The sequence below is a fragment of the Coffea eugenioides genome, chromosome 2 (assembly GCF_003713205.1).
Source record: "Coffea eugenioides isolate CCC68of chromosome 2, Ceug_1.0, whole genome shotgun sequence".
Taxonomy (NCBI): domain Eukaryota; kingdom Viridiplantae; phylum Streptophyta; class Magnoliopsida; order Gentianales; family Rubiaceae; genus Coffea; species Coffea eugenioides.
Genome location: NC_040036.1, coordinates 29,807,133 through 29,825,580, shown reverse-complemented (window position 1 = coordinate 29,825,580; position 18,448 = coordinate 29,807,133). Strand labels below are relative to the sequence as shown.

General features: G+C 34.2%; 1 protein-coding gene across 1 annotated transcript; it reads left to right on the top strand.

The window, feature by feature from the left end:
* The first annotated feature begins 11,475 nt into the window (after positions 1 to 11,475).
* LOC113762004 (uridine 5'-monophosphate synthase) lies at positions 11,476 to 17,844 on the top strand. Its single transcript, XM_027305233.1, has 7 exons — positions 11,476 to 12,056; positions 12,400 to 12,736; positions 14,512 to 14,595; positions 15,974 to 16,056; positions 16,145 to 16,232; positions 16,317 to 16,571; positions 17,475 to 17,844. The coding sequence occupies exons 1-7, from the start codon at positions 11,584 to 11,586 to the stop codon at positions 17,601 to 17,603; spliced, it is 1,449 nt and encodes a 482-aa protein (XP_027161034.1). The 5' UTR covers positions 11,476 to 11,583; the 3' UTR covers positions 17,604 to 17,844.
* The last annotated feature ends 604 nt before the right edge of the window (positions 17,845 to 18,448 follow it).

The following is an 18,448-nucleotide window of genomic DNA, read 5'->3' as shown; positions in this document are numbered from 1 at the left end:
GTCTCGAAAAATATGTATTCATTATTCCGGACTAAACGAGTTTTCGAAAAGTATTTTTTTCTAATAAAACGCTTTAAAAACATAAGAGATGCGTTTTTCCATATAAATGGATTTTAAATAATCGAATTAAATAATTAATTAAGCCAGTAAAATATATTAAATTAAGGAAATTTTCGGGTCCTCACACTTCAAAACTTCAATGTCTCTATGAAAGTCTTGAATCAAGGCCGCCATCCATGCACACATCAGAGTTGGAGATGATTTGAAAATCATTGAAAGTTTGGAGAATAAAAATTCAACAATATACATCTTACTCCAAGTTGAAGAATCAAATGAAGGATAGTTGCCTAGAAGGCCGAGGTCACTTTAATCATTTGATCATTATTTTCGTTATTTAATTTTTAATAAATTCGGCCACATAAACCTTCCAAGTTGGCTGAATATTAGATAGCCATTGTTAGTCCTTATCTCGGCCCAAAGGCCCTAGCCTAGCCGAATGTGCTTAAGTATTTTTAGTTCAAGTGAATCCAATTCACTTTAGATTTAGTCAAGTGAATCCAATTCACTTTAAGTTATCAATTGTATGGCTATATATAGCCAAGGTGATGTGATACTCACTTGACGCGATCTAGACAACGAATCACAAACGGTTTGGCAGCGAAAATTTGATTCAATCTAATCCCCGAAGTAGCGAACAATGTTGATACTATCTCAACCCACTACTTAACGAATTAGCGAACCAAACTATAGGTAGAGAAACGCCACAACCAATGAGTTACTTGATTGATAAGTTCACTTGAATAACTCTAAAAAATAAAGTAGAGTTAAGATCGTTAGAAAAAATGATGGCGTTCCTCTACTTCATCCTAAACAAAGTAGAGTTATTCAAGTGAACTTATAAATCAAGTAACTCCTTGGTTGTGGCGTTCCTCTACCTATAGTTTGGTTCGCTAATTCGTTAAGTAGTGGGTTGAGATAGTATCAATATTGTTCGCTATTTCGGGGATTAGATTGGGTCAAATTTTCGCTGCCAAACCGTCGGTGATTCGTTGTCTAGATCGTGTCAAGTGAGTATCACATCATAGAGTGGGAAAGAAAGGATATGTATCCATTCAAAACTAGCAATGCCTCCATAATCTTGAAAATGACATCTAACTCCGGAACCATATATATTTTATAGATCAATTCAACATGTTCACGTGCCTCATACCACTTTTAGTTCTCCTTGCTTGTGGACCATGCAATATCATGTTCGGATTGTGCTTGGTAGCTTGATGATCGTCTTCTTGGTCTCTTTATAAGTTTCATCTTGTTCGGAAGTTTTAAAAGACAGAAGTTCATTGATTTGTCATTTAACATGCTTGTTCTTGTATATTTATTTTATAAATTAATAAAACTTTAGGGGTAGCAACCTCGCCACAAATAGTATTTGCTTTTAAAAAAGGTATTTGCTCTTGTATTATAAAGTCTTAATATTTGTTGTAGGAGAACATTTGACATAATAAAAAAAGGAAGAAAAGCTGATTTGGCTCATGATATTTGACACTTATGCAATTTTAGTTCTAAAATTTTTGACAAAAATAAATCTAGTCCCTTATGCATGACACTTGTGCTATTTTAGTCCCTAAAGTTTCTAAGTAATTTTAGGACAATAGATAGATTTTTACAATTACGAATAGAATCTAGTCATCTTCAGCCATGTGTTCATTTTATTAATTTTATAAACAAAGAAGCAAAATAGTAGCTAACTTTAAATAATAAGAATAATTTAAGTCATGGCCAGTGAATTAGTTATTAACCAAGAAAAGAAAAAATTATTTTTGTTAAATTATATGCAAAAATTGAGTGTTGGGGTCTTTGGTTTGGGGTCACTAAAGGTATAGAGAGAGTGTGTGAGTTTGGATTGATGATCAATTGGATACTCTAACTGGTCTCAATTTTGTAGCTTAACAAAATTTTTGTACTGGTTAATTAGTTAAGCACATGCGGGCATATGAGTAATTAGCTTTTAATTTTGTTGTTTAAAGTTGGTTGATGAGTGTTTAGGCTTCAAGTTAAAATTTCTCTTTATACAATAAGCACAAAATTTGCCCAAATACTATTCTTCACTGCAAGTATATAGCTCAATTTGAAATAGAGAATAATTTCAAGTCAATCTCACAAGGAGTGTATACAAGTACTAAAGTTACTCACCAAAGTTAATTCATCATCACAATAACAAGTGCATAGGTCAGCCTAAAATTAATGAGTTTAGCCTTGCATCTTAATAAAACAAACACACATAATAATACAACCAAAGTTCTTCATTCGAGTTCTATAAGAGTAAGAGCAACTCCACAAAGATTGTAGCTAAGTGAAGATGCAAGCCTCCAAAGCTTCAACCAAATTTCAAGAGTTGGTTCCTTGGATCTTGCTAAAAAGAAGAAAGATGGCTAGAGTTTGCTCTCTCAAGAATTAGGGGTTTTCTCTTTATTTTTCTCACTTATGTTCTCTCCAAAAATCTCTCTCTCTCTCTCTCTCTTTCCCAGATAAGCAACTATATATAGAGAGGTTGGAGGTGGCCAAAATAAAGTTCTCTTTAATATTAGATCGACATCACTGCTAGCTCCAGAATTGGTGATGCTTTAAATTTAACTTGCGGTGTCCAACTTGAAATCGACCCTGTTTTCTCTATTTTTGCTCACTGTGCAACTCAGCCAGTCCTAAGTTTGGCCATGCACAAATTTCAACCAGCCCTGACCTTCATTTTTGAATCATTTAACTTTGCATTACACTTAGGGGTGGGCACGGGTCAGCAAATGGCTGACCCGACCCTAAGATGTCGAGTCACTATTTTTTTGACCCTAATCCACTCCGATTATCCTCGGGTACCCAATTCTCGGATACCCGAAAAATAGGGGCGGTTCATAGGGTACCCGTCCCTATTTAATGAATACAAATTCATAAGATGAACCTGTTGTACCTGTACGTCCAGCCAAAGACATTTAACAAAGTCCAGCCAAAGACATTCAACAAAGACAATAGCAGCATTCCAGCCAAAGACATTCAACAAAAACAATAGCAATATTCAAACTAGACAAAGGCAAAGCATATTCAATTCTCAAAAAGTGATCAGTAGCAGTAGTTCCACAGCAAGCCATAAAGTTAGAAATATCTACACCGAAACATAACTTCCAAAAAGGACATATAAATGAGAAAAATGTACACTATATAGACATTCTCAAATCCAGCAAACATGGCATAACGCATTGACTAGGCATAAATCAAGAAGCTGTCTTCATAAATCCTCAACTTTCTACAACACATTAAGGAGCACAATCTTCAAGAATCATCAATCTTCAATATTAATAATAGAATGCTCCTCTGTCAAACCTGAAAAAAAATTTCAAAAATTAAAGCAACCAAAAAACATATTAGCACAAGTTGAAACTCAAATGAATAAGAAAATTTTCAATGCAATGATAACAAGATATGAAAAGTATTACCCGATTCCATTTCTTCAAGTTCAGTTATATTTTCTTCCAAATCAATTGGTTGAATACCCTTACGAAGCCAATCTTGTCCACAAATTATAGCCTCCACCATTCTTGGAGTTAAAGAGTTTCGAAAAGAATCCAAAACACGGCCTCCCGTACTAAAAGCTGACTCCAAGGCAACAGTAGACACCGGAATAGCTAATACATCTCTAGCAATTGCAGCAAGAACTTGGAACCTATGAGCATTATCTTTCCACCAATCCAATATGTGAAAGTTTGGACAATGAAAATCTTCTTTCATTTCCATCAAATAGATATCCAATTCCGTTTTATTGTGAGTGCTATCCAATGTATCATCTTTTTTAGAATACTTTGCATGCATGTAATCTGATGCCCCTTTAACTGTAATTGTATCAACATCCATTTTATCCATTTCCCTAAACTGATTTTGACTTATTACTTCCATATGAGATGATTTTTCAGCAGAATAAAAGTCAATTAGGGAATGTAACACCTTTTTCACCTTAACTTTTAACATTTCAGCATTCTTAGTATCATATGCCTCATCAATTGTCCATTGAACATAACTTAGTTTATGCCGGGGATCAAGAATAACAGCAATCAGAATCAAAATGTCAATCCTTTCAACATTACCCCAATATTTGTCATATTTTTTCTTCATATTCCCAGCCATAGTTGACAAACCAAAGTCATCACTTCCTTGAAATAAATTAAGAAGACCACCAATGCCAAAACTTTCATTCATATATACATTTCCAGTCACATAACGTGAGCCTGACATTTTCACAGTAGAATCATAAAAAATTTGAAGAAAAGGCAACAAATCTTCTGCATACTCCCAATCCATTTCAGTTGGCACACCTCTTACCTTAGAACTCCTACGAGTATCATTCTCACTTTGTGGAGTTAACTCTTCGACATATTTGCTATCCACAGTTTCTAGCAATTCAAATGCCTTTTGAAATTTTAGAGCAGCCTCTAACATTAAAAATGTGAAATTCCACCTAGTTTTAACATCAAGGCATACAAGACTTTTACTTTCGATTCTTTCTTTTTCTATGCAAGATTTGAATCTTTGAGCTCTAGCAGGTGAAGACCTAACATATCTCACAGCTAATCGAATCCTAACAATAGAGTCTTCCAAGTCTTTCAATTCCTCCTTAACTGTCAAATTCAAAACATGGGCAGCACATCTCATATGCAAGTATTCTCCATTTAAGACAGTACCTTTCCAATTAATAAGCCTTCTTCTCAAATATTGCAAACAAGTGTCATTTGAGCTAGCATCATCTACCGTAACAGTCAAAACTTTACTAATTTTCCAATCAAGCAAGCATTTTTCTACTGTCCGACCAATAACTTTACCCGCATGACCTGTAATAGGACAAACTTAAAATCTTTTTGTGCAATTTTCATTTATCATCAATGAAATGAGCTGTCAAACATAAATAATTCAGATTTTGAATGGATGTCCAAGCATCAGTGGTGAGACATATGCATGAGGATAAAGTTTCAAAGTATGCCTTCAAACTTTTCTTCTCATCTAAAAAAAGCTTATGGCAGTCTCTAGTTAAAGTTCTTCATAATGGCATTTCAAACCGTGGCTGCATAACTTGACAAAAATCCTGAAATCCTTCCCTTTCCACAAATTTAAAAGGTAGCTCATCTATAATCACCATCCTAGCCAACATTCTCCTACACGATTCTTGATCAAACATATGGATTGTTAATGCTTTTCCCCCTCCCTCTTTTGGTTTAAATTCCAGTGTCTTTTGCCTCTTATCCGTGTTATTATACGGATATTTTTTACACCTATGAAGGTGATTACTCAAAGAAGTAGTACCATTTTTGCTTGCACAGGCAGTCAATTGTTCACAATATTTACAAGCAGCTTTCTTGTCTTTTGTTTCCGTACCTGTAACAACTACATAATGCTCCCAAACCCAAGACCTACTGCTCTTGGTAGACACTTTTGTCTCGGATATTGGATGAGGTGGTACTTGACATGTTTCAGTTTCAGAGGCTCTAGCATCAATTTTTGGATCCATTGATGATGAATGATTAACACTTGGGCTTGCAGCTGTAGTAGCTGTTTTATCCCCCGTACTTGACATCTGAAAAATTCAAAAAGCTTTAACTACTACACATCTGAAAACAAGAGCAGATATTTCACCCAAACAAGAGCAGATATTTCACCCAAACAAGAGCAGATATTACACTTTAAATAAAGAAAAAATAAATGTTGCCATTTCATAATGTACCCCTATGAGGAAAATCTATGATGAAAATCACTCTCCAGAACCAGTTTTATAGCATAAATATCATCAATAACCAAACAAATAAGTTTTCTTAAATCCATTTTATATTCTTTGAACGTTAGAAAAGAACAAAGTGCAACTTTAACGGAGGACTAACCTGAGAGATTCAGAAAATTGGCAAAAGATATTTCCGCCTATAAAAAGCCTGAATTTTGCAAGATGGGACGAAAACAGGAAAAAAAATGACAGAGCTTTGAATTAGTGCTTGGGAAAAAGAGTTTTCAAAAAAGTCCAAGAATTACTAAACAAACAACAAATCAAATGAAAATCCCACTTCTCTACCATATGCGCAGCTAATACATAGCTCAAAAACTCCCATAAAACCATGTCCAGATTCATCAAATACATAAAATAAAGGGTCATACATAGAAACAAAAATCTCAGTACTGAATAAAGTAACAGCTAAGGTCATTCTTTTAGGTTGATTTGGGAATTAATACCATCATAGTTCGGTCGATATATGATGAGCTAAGGTACTTTCAGAAGTATCAAATATAGTCATCTAAAATACTACATCAAGTGCATTATCAACGAGATACAAAAGATTCTTACTGTACGTATACTGCAGATTTAGTGAACTATTCTATTGTAGTTTCCTTTTCTTTTCTAATAGTAGCTTCCTTTTCTTTTCAAGTGAACTATTCTATTGTAGCTTCCTTTTATTTTCTAATAGTAGGAACTTACCAATGATTTACGCTATCGGCTCTACTGCTGAGTTTTGTGATCATGCAGTCCGAAGTAATTCATCTAAATAAATTATTCCATTGACTATTTCAACAATAAAGGGACCTTGAAAACAGTAGCTAATATCTAAGTATTAGATTATTTGAAATCGAATTCACCTTAATTTTTTCCTTATCACCTAAATTGGTTTTCTTAGTTTAGACATTCGGTAATCTGCCTACAACCTTGTTTTAGGTTGAATATTCTAATTTTTTCCCCTAAAGAGATGTCTAATTATTAGTTGCTCCAATATTTGCTCAATCGGCATTCTCAAAAAAACAAAAAAAAAAACAAACCTGCAGTGCAGATGAAGGTCAGCGTTGGCTTGAGAAATCGAAATTGAAAGTCTCTGTTGAATCGTCTGCTTGAGGCTTGCAGGCTTGAGTTCAACTTGACAAAATTGAAGAGATGGAGAAAGAAGTTGTCGACTGTCGAGGAGGAGGAGGAGGAGGAGGAGGAGGAGAATTGAGGGAGTGTCGGCTAAAGAATGAAGAGTGAAGACCGATGGATTCATTTAGGTTAGGGTTAATAATAATTTAAAATATTATACAATTGCCCCTATATTTTTAATATTTATATATTATACCCCCGGGTCGGGTACCCGCGGGTTTTTACTTTTACGATCCGTATCTGTATCCGAATTTTTAGGGTACTCGACCCTATCTGATCCGCTGATAGAAATCGGATTGGATATCCTATTTTTTGGTGCGGGTCGGGTCGGGCATCTCGGGTTTTCGGGTTTTCAGATTTTTTTGCCCTACCCCTAATTACACTTGGACTTGATTCCCTTTGTTCGCACTTCAAAATCTTTGAAAGTATCATCAAATTCTCCTTGCAAATGATCTTCATGCTCCAAGTCCCTACAATACATGAATAATTTGGCCAATAAACCTGCAAAGTTTGCAATAATGTAACTCAAACCCTTTCATTAATATACACAAAACCCTAGTTGAAACACTTATAAATAATTCAAAATCACGCAAAACCAAGCACATATTACCTACTAAATTATGTAAAACAAATTCTTTTCATTAGTCACTATTTTGTTTTTTTTTAATTCATTTTAATGGACATTTCACTGCATGTGACTAAGTTATATTAGTAATTGAGAAAAAATTTTCAATTATTCTAAATCTACTTCAAATTGGACAAATTGTTGACTAGCTTTGTTCTTGCTAGAGACTTAAATTGCATAGGTGCTAAATGTTAGGGACCATATTTGTTTTTGTTGAAACTTTAAGAACGAATACTGCATAGGTGCTAAATATTCGAGATTAAACAGCATGTTTCCCTAAAACAGATTCATTTACAACTTTCATTGTCTTACTTTTCTCAAAAATAGTTTAATTAACCAATTCTAACTTCCTCACTTTCCTTTATTTTTCCTTGACCCCACTAAAAAGTCCCAAATACAATAAAAAGTAGGGGTGGCAATTTTGATTTCGACACGATGGAACCACACAAATGCCACTTAATAAAAACTTGATTGAAATAAGATTTTAAAAAATATTATTTCCCAATTAGGTGAACACAATTTTGACACATATACAAAATGGGTAGTAGTAGGATCCGTGGTTGACAAGTGTGCGTATTAGTAGTTAAGAGTTGACACTTTAATCCTCACTTTCTAACACGACACGCTTATAACATCAACAATAAGTTTTATTAACTATTCTTATATTTCTGGTTCCTTTCAAAATTTACGTCAAAGTTTTCAAACGAAATTATATACTTTAAAAAAAAACTCTATTTGGTCTCCTCCTATATCTATGTAAAATTTTCTTAGACTCCCTCCTAAATTTAGAGTTAGAAAAGTTTAGTTCGCTTCAGAATAAAAGCTGTCAAAGGAAAAGGCCTTTTAAGAATTAAGAATTCATGCCAATTTTTTGGATACAATTAATATATTTTTAATAAAACACTAATTGGTTTTCCTTGCATATTTAAACCAAATTATTTTTTAATTCAACGTAAATTTATCGTGAAATTGTTTAGTTCTTCCCTAAATATAGTATTGAACCCAATAGTTATTTACAGTCAACTTATTTGGAGTCTCTCTCAAATTTACCATGAAATAAAAAAATTCAACAAAAATCAATTTTTTTGAAGTAGTAGCTGGGTTATCGCATATATTTACTTGCACCAATTTTTTGGGATTTCCACCTAAAGTTACCATGAAAATAATTCATTCATTTCCTAAAGGAAAAATCATTCAAAACGTCTCTCACATTTTGCAAAATAATTTTTTTATCCCTCACTTTTAAAAGTATTATTTTACATCCCTTAGAAATTCACATTAGTCAAATTTGGTCTCTATCTAGATTTTCGAATAGTTTTTTATCGGAATCCATCACGTGTCTTACACGTGATCATTTTTTAGGGGTAAAGTTGTCGGATTATATTTCACATAATCTGATCCACAGTCCCTCGTATTTCATAAAATGAATATTTTCATCCCTTGCATTTCATAAAATGAATTTTTTTGTCGCTCACATTTCACAAAATAAAAATTTTCATCCCTCATTGATCATGTGTACAAATAGTTTTTTCTTATTCTTAAAAATCCATGTATATGTCTATTTGATTTCACCTGAACAATACAAATAGCATGTAATATATTTTTACTTGATTTCACCTCAACAAGCTAATTGTAGTTATGGGTAAAATCAAATAGAGTATATTACATGCTATTCATACTGTTCAGGTGAAATCAAATAGATATATATGGGTTTAAAAAAATATTCAAACAAATGATCGATGAGGGATGAAAAAATTCATTTTATAACATGTGTACGAATAATTTTTTTCTTATTTATGAAAATTCATACATATGTCTATTTGATTTCATTTAAACACTACAAATATCATGTAATATATCTCTATTTGATTTCATTTGAACAAGCTGATAGGATGGTACAGGAGAGGGAGTGTAAGTGAGAGGTCTCAGATTCGAACCCTCTCGCTTATACTAAAAAAAAAATAGATTTCATTTGAACAAGTTGATAGGGTGGTATAGGAGAGGGAGTATAAGTAAGGATGGCAATGGGACGGGGGTTGGGGCGGGGGCGGGGGCGGGGAGGGGGGAATTTTTTTTCTCTCCTCTTAGAAACTGGACCCCGGGGGGGGAGCAGGGGAGTGTACCCCCGCCCCACCAACTGTTTAAAAAAAAATATACGTATATAATTACATATATAATATATAATTTAATTAGTTACAAACTTATGATAATAATATTTTATATGTATTATATAATGTATATTAGTATATGTAATATAATTGATATTATCAATTATACTAATAATTATATATGTGTACTAATACAAATTATTAATTGGTTATACTAAATTTACTAATACATTTATACTAAATCCTAATTACACTTAATACAATAACATTTTTTTCTCAAAAAAAAAAAACACAAGTACAATAATGAATTAGTGATTGTATTTGTGCAAAAAGTGAAAACTTGACTATTTTAGTTGTATTTATTTCATCATGTTGGATTGTATTCAAATAACTTTTGTTTCATTGTTTTTATAAGTTTCAATTGTGAAATTACAATGAATAATAATTTGGTGATGTGTTAATATTTTAGTAGTTGATTATTTGCTAAAATTTAACTATAATAAAAATATATAACAAATTTTTATTAGCCCCACAGGGGCACCCGCTGGGGAAGCAGGGCGGGGTGGGGATGAAGTGGGGGGAGCGGGGGACGGGGCGGGGGGGCGGGGGGAATTTGGCCCCAACCCCTCCCTTGTCCCCCGTTCCAACCCCGCCCCGTTGTTATCCTTAGTATAAGTGAGAGGTTTCAGATTCGAACCCTCCCGCTTACACTAAAAAAAATAGAGATATATTACATGTTATTTGTACTATTCAAGTGAAATCAAATATATATATATATATATATATATATATATATTTTAAAAAAAGCTATTCGTGCATATGATCAATAAGGGATGAAAAAATAAATTCATTTTATAAAATGTAAGAGATAGAAAAATATATTTTATGAAATATGATGGACTATGAATCGGATTATATAAAATTTGATTTGACAATTTTGCCATTTAAAAATTATCACGTGCAAGACATGTGGTGGATTCCAATTAAAAACTAATCGGAAACCTAGGTAGGGACCAAATTTGATCAATGTAAATTTGTAACGGATGTAAAATTATACTTTTAAAAGTGATGAACGAAAAAATTTATTTTGTAAAATTTGAAAAATGTTTTGAACGATTTTTCATTTCCTAAATATTGTATTGGAGTCAAAGGTCTTGTATTTGTATAGATCAAATTCTTTGGACTCCCTCATGAATTTTCCAAGAATATTAAGTAGTTCTCTCCTAAATTAAAACTAAAAGTTAAAGGTAAAGGCCAATGAAAAATTTGTTTAAAATTTTCAAACAAAAATAAATGTTCTTTAGAAGAAAACCACTACTTTAGTTCCCTTCTATATTTGTTTACACTAAATATTTAGGATTACCTACTGATGTCAAAATACTTTTAATCCCTCCTAAATAAGGAGAGCCAAAGTTAGTCTTATATTTAGTTATTTAGTTAGATCAAATTTCTTAAGGATTTTCTCTTAATCTTTTGGGAAAACACTTTAATTGCCTCCTTCTTTTTAGATAAAAATTAATACCCTCCTAAACAAATACAGAGCATTGTTTATTGGAGCGGATTCTCTTGATAGTTAAAATAAACTTGACAATGTTGCTTATAAATTCGCTCCCAATTTGCGAGAAACTTAGTTTAATCCCTCCTTTTTTTTATTTTACAAAGATTGATTCCCTATTAAAATTGGTTTAATCCCGAAGTATTACTCATTGGAGTCAAAAATCATACGAAAAAGTCTCTTAAGAGTCAAAATTAAGTTCTGTATAAATCCACCGAAAGCCCAGGCTACTTTAAATAGCAAATAAAAGGGTGTGATTCACACTACCCGTATAATAGAATCCTATAAACAAATTGGTTGTGGCAAATCATTTGCTGTTCTTCCCTTTGTTTCCAAGGAAAAAAAAATTATTTTAGTTTGAAGAGGAATGTCATCATCTTCATCGTCAGTATCATCAACCATGGAGAACTTAATCCTGCAACTCCACGACATCTCTGCCGTAAAATTTGGCAATTTCAAGTTAAAATCAGGCATCTCTTCTCCGATCTACATAGACCTGCGTCTCATAGTATCTTACCCTACACTTCTCCGGCAAATCTCCCAAACCCTCGTTTCCACTCTCCCTTCCTCCACTAGGTATGACGTCGTTTGCGGTGTTCCATACACCGCCCTCCCCATTGCCACCTGTGTCTCCGTCGCCAACAATATACCCATGCTCATGCGACGCAAAGAGGTTAAAGACTATGGCACTGCCAAAACCATTGAGGGCGCCTTTGAACCTAACCAAATTTGTCTCATTATTGAGGACCTCGTCACCTCCGGCGCATCGGTTCTCGAAACCGCCTCTCCCCTCCGCCATGCGGGACTCAAAGTCACCGATGCCGTTGTTATGATCGATAGGTACTACCAACTATCAATTCTTGAACCCTATACATGTAATTGTCCTGTGATAATTAGTGTAAAAATTCGTGCATCAGTACAAATGTTTTTTTTTCCCCTTATTTGAGTTGTTTCTTTGATACTGTCTTTTGCTTGTTTACCACTACTGTGAATGTTTTTTTGTCTTTTTTTTTTGATGAATAGCAATGAGCGATTGCAGTTAGGCTTTCGTGAAGTGCTATTTTCTGGTCTTTTGATCCTATTAAATTTGATTTGGTATCTGAGGAACAACTCAGTTCAATAACAAATTTATTATCAACACCATGTTTTATTTTCACAAGATTTAATCGTTTTTGGGTGAAAGGGAACAAGGAGGGCGGGAGAACTTGGCAGAAAATGGGATTACATTGCATTCAATGGTTAAGTTGACTGAGATGGTGAGGATACTGAAGGAAAAGGGAAGGGTGTCAGAGGAAACAGAGAAGATGGTGATGCAGTTTTTGGAGGAGAATCGGAAGGTGGCAGTCCCCGTGGCTGCTCCAGAAAAGGTCAAGTTTAGGTTGCCATATGGCGAGAGGGTGAGACTGGCAAAGAATCCAACAGGGAAAAAGCTGTTTGAGATAATGATACAAAAGGAGACCAACTTATGCTTGGCTGCTGATGTTGCGACTGCTGCTGAGTTGCTTGATATAGCAGACATGGTGAGATTTAAGCGAAAAAAATTAAATAAAAGAACAGTGGCAAATGTGCAGGAATATATCTTTACTGTTCGAACTTCTTTTGTTTTAGGGAGGGTGACTCCGCCTAATGGAATGCTCTATAGCTCTTCAATCTTCCTTATTTTTGTGAGGGCCAGGCAGTACTGGATGGGAAAACATTTTCCTTTGTTAAGTGCACTGTTTAAGATTGGGGATTTAAAGTGTAAAAAGATTAGATAGTTCTTGAAGATTTATATAAAGTTGGAGGTAGAAGGAACCATAAGAAAGAAATCTTTATTGCTTATAAATGGTCATATTTTTTGACTCCCTACCATCTCAATGGAATTATATGTTTGAAAGAGAACTTGGGAAATCTAAAAGGTGTTGTTTTTATTCTTAATTTTTACATGAACGAATGGTTGAGAACTGTCACAAGGAAATCATTACTAGGATGAAGAACTGTTTGATAGAATGCTTGATTTGAGAAAGGATGAAAAACAATGCTGGATAGAATTTTTTTCCTGTTTATTAGAAGCTGCTTTTGAAATTGAAAGCTATTATGGTTCTCCTCATATTATGACACGTGTGAGGGACAGTGCTTGACAATTTTCTAAAACAATCATTTTTTTTGGGGGTTTTTGTATACAGTTGTGTATGACAGCTTCTTTTAGGTTCTTCCCAAAATTATAACACATTCTAGGCACAGTGCTTGATTGTCGATTGGTTTAACGAATATGATTTAAAAGTTTACAGGATTTTTTTGAATGTTAATGGAAGAATATTACTTCTGTTGATATTTTTTATCATATTAGAAGATAATTACCAGGTTGAATCTGTGGGTTAGGCCCTTTTAGTACCTCTTAATAAACCTTATTATATTCAAAGGATCAGAGGTCCTCTATAGAAAGAAGATTAACAGGATGCTGTCTTGGATAGTTAGGCCAGTGCAAATCACTAGGCGTTGTTGCAGGTTGTTCGTTGCATTACTAATTACAATGTTTCTTTGCAAGTGTAGATAAAATTAATATATGGTTCTCTGCATTCCGTTCTATCATAAAATTTCTGGGATACCAAAATCTTGAGGCTCGTTTAATTATTAGTTATGTTTCCTTCTGCTTTTATGAAAATTACAGAAGATTGAACATTTTACTTTCTAGCGAATTAAAGAAGTCTTACCCAAAGTGTGAACTGGAGGCTCTCTCTCTCTCATGCACACGCACACAGAGAAAGCCTTCTTACTTTCCAGAGTTTGATAATTGAACCCTCTTCCTCCTTCATTCTTGAACAGCTTCACTCCTCCAAGGCTGCCTCACTATTCTTTCTCTGCTTATGACCAGCATTAAAAGCATAAATACACTTATATACTACATTCGTGATGGAGGCACTGCTGTTAAATTCCTTTTCACTGTGAAGTTGTGGGTGGGATTAAGGAGAAGAGATGATAGCTGCATTTGTTGATGAGACTTGGACAAAACCTCTGTTAGAATAGCTATCCTAGTCAGACGTCAATTGCGGTGTACATATATGCCCAATAGAAGTATATTAGTGCCATATGGTATTGGTACTTACCATATGGTACTTGTTTATATCATGTTGAACAAAATATTTCGTTTGTTTGTGCTTTATGGTAGATTATTTCCTTTATTTCTCAATCAACTGCACTGGTTTTGTCCTGAATAAAGAAAACATGTTACTAGTAAGTAGAAGAGAACAACATATGGAGGATGACCAGTGCTGAAAAACTTATTTTGCTTGTATGCCTATGGATATTCTTGCAGGTTGGACCTGAAATCTGCATGCTGAAAACCCATGTGGATATCTTGCCTGATTTCACCCCTGATTTTGGCTCTAAACTTCGCTCGGTAAATTTCGGTCTTTCAGCTTTTTATAGGATCAACTTGAATGCAAATAAAGGTGTTGGCCAAAACAATGGACATTTGCTGTCTTGCTGTTGTGTTCTAACTTTTAGGTACTTGGGAGGAAGGCTTGGAGAATTGATTTCCTTTGCATTTATATTGTGACACATTTAAGCAAGCCCCCACCCCTTTACAAACTTCAAAAAGGAAAAAGAAAAAGTCTGGCAGTGCTTTGCTCATATTTGTGAATAGTGGTGTTATTCTTTAGATTTTAGACATATTAAGATGATATAACCAGGCTTAATGATTTCTGTTTATTTGACTTCATCCTTGTAGATTTCCTAAAACTTGCTAATGTATTGCCTCTATTTCTTTTGTTTTGTTAAGGAATGCACTTCATAATTTTTCTTGCTTGGGATAATTATTAAAAGGCCATCAATAGCGTATGTACTGTTCACTTGGCCTGATGAACAGAGTGGTTTTGAGTATCAAGATATGTATGTAGAGAAAACCAGTTAGGTAGTTAGATACGCATAACTTTTCCTACCCCTTGTTTGAAAGATGCCAATTGGGTAACAACCTTTGGCGCCTGTAGCAATAAGACATGGTAGCAGAATGTCTGTTTAATGAAATGCTCATGGACTGAGATTGGTAATTTGATTCTATTTCTTCTGGATTATGCTAAGTATCCATTCATTTCAGTGGCAATTTAGATTTTTTTCCCATCAAAAATAGTGTAGAATGCTAACTAATGTCTTGTCAATTGAACTCTCAGCTTGCATAGATTAATATGCTTGTCTAGTTGAGACTTGAGGGTTTTCTTGCAATTCCAATGTTGAATAAAAAATCTCAATTATCTACTGCCACAGTTTTCACAGATCAGCACTTTAATCAGTTGTGTTAGATTATTCTTACGGAGGCAGTAAAGCTATCTATAGGCTGTTATGCTATTAAAATAGCTTTGCCTAATAGTGCTTCTATTCACAATGCATCCTTCACTTAGAAATTATTTATACTTTGACAATTCTTCCCATTTTATCTGCTTCATGGTTGTCTTGAGGTACTTAAAAGTGAAATTTTAGCCAGTTCAATATTTGGTAAAATTGTGAAGCACAGGATAAGTTTCTTGAATCTGATTGCATATGTTTCTGTCTTGTCTCCCAGTTGACTGATTTTGAACTTAAATTTGCTCTTTCCATTTGAACAACCCTAATTTTACTGGTTTCTTGCTTTTTATAATACCCTGCATCATGCTTTTGTCTTTGGGAAACAAGCAGAACAATGAGAATCTATCACATGTTTTGATAACACGATTCTGCAGTGTATTGAGGTTTTTATTAGCTGAGTTTCCTGGATGAAAGCTGATCATGAAATATTTCTGAAGATTGCAGAAAAACACAACTTCTTAATATTTGAAGATCGTAAATTTGCTGACATTGGTAATACTGTGACAATGCAATATGAAGGGTGAGACCACAGCTCCCTGCAATATATGTTCATTTATCCTTTGATATTTACAATCAAGTGTCAAAAAATTTGCTTGTATTTTCTGCAGGGGAATCTTTAAAATATTGGATTGGGCAGATATAGTCAACGCTCACATTGTTTCAGGTCCGGGAATTGTTGATGGGTTGAAATTGAAGGTTTGGATATGTACTTAATGTTTATTTTTTTTTCGGTGGTGAGCTTCTAGAGATACTTACATTTGATTGGAATGCTGTAATTAGGGTTTGCCTCGTGGTAGGGGCTTGTTGCTACTAGCAGAAATGAGTTCATCTGGTAATTTCGCTAAAGGAGATTACACAGCTGCTGCTGTCAAAATTGCTGAGGGCCATTCAGATTTTGTTATTGGATTCATTTCTGTTAATCCTGCATCATGGCCTAGTGGACCAGGAAATCCAGCCTTAATTCATGCAACCCCTGGAGTTCAATTGGCGAAAGGTGGAGATGCTTTGGGCCAGCAATATAACACCCCATTTTCTGTAAGTTCAATTTTCTTTTATCAGGTCTTCCTTGTAGTTCCATGCACTAGCTAAAAGATTAAGGGGATTACTTCCTTTTGGTGCAAATTTTGCTATTGGTAAGAGGCCTAGTTGGATTTAGTTTTTAGAAGTTCTGGACATCTTTTCGTGCATTAGGCACAAGGTTGGCAAAAACTTTTTGGGCTGTGAGCTGAAATTGAGCATTGTAAATGCAAAAATTGATTAACACAGAAATCATACTTAACGAGAGTTTACCATTTTAATCTTGCGTTGTCCTGCAAAAAAAAAAAAAAAAACTGCAAAAATCGAGATCAAGTGCAATGTGCTGGCTAGTTTTACAATGTGTAACAAGAAATTTCACGTTATTTGGATAATGGTGATAAAAATTACAACCTTTAAGCTTAATTTGGTGCTTTTCACAACTTTGAATCGTATTTGGGTGTAGGCTGTAGCTTGATTATTATTTGAATTGGGTTTGAACAAATGTTCATGGGGTCAAGCTCTAGTCAATTTCATCCGTTTGATTAGGCAAATTTCAAGGTTTTTCTCCAGTTGAGTCCAGTTTAAAATTTTGAAGTATTTTTGGGGTGGGCTCAAATTTGGCATTGTAAAAGTAAAAATTGATTAACACAGAAATCATACTTAATGAGGGTGTACCATTTTAGTCTGTGTGCCCTGCGAAACCAACTGCAAAAGTTGAGAACCAGTGCAATGTGCTGGCTAGTTTTACACTGCTCACATGCATAGACTGCAGAGAATACTTAGGGTTATGATTTTTTTGATCGCTGACTGGATTTGTATGTTTTTTCTTTAAGGAATTTCCTAATTAGATAGCGTAGGGAAATTTTACATGCTTATGTAATAACAACCCTCGTATGATCTGACATAAGCATGTATTTTTAGGTCATTTCTGAAAGAGGCAGTGACATAATAATTGTTGGGCGTGGAATTATAAAGGTTGCTAACCCTGCTGAGGTAGCTCGGGAATACAGGCTTCAAGGATGGGATGCGTATTTACTTCATTGCAAATAGAGAAGCGGATGCAGATGTGTGTTTCCTTTTCGGCTTGTTATTACAAAGATTTGACGGGTTTTTTGAAGGCTTCAATGCATTGTTTCCACAAATAAAATCAGAGCTAGTGTGCCAATTTTTAGCATAAATGCTTGGGGCTGCCAATTTCATTCAATGAAGTTGCCTGGCTATGGTGTTTGATTGAATATTGTCATTGGCCTCTAGTTACCAAGAGCATGACAGAAGCAGATTATTGACTGCATCAAGCTGACGTGAGATTCACTGATGTGCTTCAAATAAGTACTGATGAAGCCAGTGAGAATCTTAAAACTCGTCCGTTCATCTTCTTTTTGACTAGTTGCAAACCCTTGTCAATCGGTCCAACATGCACAGACCAAAAAGCAAAAAAAGAAAAAAAAGAAAAAAGAAGGCCTTAATAAGCAATCAAGTATGAGCGGTTCATGTATGAACAATCTTTTGTAGTTTATCTGAAATAGATTACGGTCATTATGGTTTACGCTATAAGTCTACCAATTGAGATTTCAGTTATAATAATACATTCCTTAAGGCTTATGCTATAAGTACGCTAATTGAGATTTGTGAATGCTGTCTTTTCCCTTGAAAATTACTCCCTATAGTCCTGTTTTCCTTTTTCATCTGTTCCAAATTGTAGTCCACTTTCCAATTCAAGAATGTAGTTGTATTTTAATTTTTCTAAAATACCCTTATTCAATGTAAGTTGTTGTAATTATAAATCTACTCCATTTAATGAGAGTTGATTTTTTTTTTAACTATCAATTCAAGTTCCCATAAAGTTGTACTCTATTTAATGTGAGGGTATTTTAGAAAAATAGCAATCTAAATTT

Bases quoted from the DNA above. Each gene is read 5' to 3' on its own strand.
- LOC113762004 (XM_027305233.1), top strand. From the start codon at position 11,584: ATGTCATCATCTTCATCGTCAGTATCATCAACCATGGAGAACTTAATC. The intron at 12,057-12,399 runs GTACTACCAACT...TTTGGGTGAAAG, and splicing joins GCCGTTGTTATGATCGATAG to GGAACAAGGAGGGCGGGAGA. The intron at 16,057-16,144 runs GTGAGACCACAG...TATTTTCTGCAG, and splicing joins GTGACAATGCAATATGAAGG to GGGAATCTTTAAAATATTGG.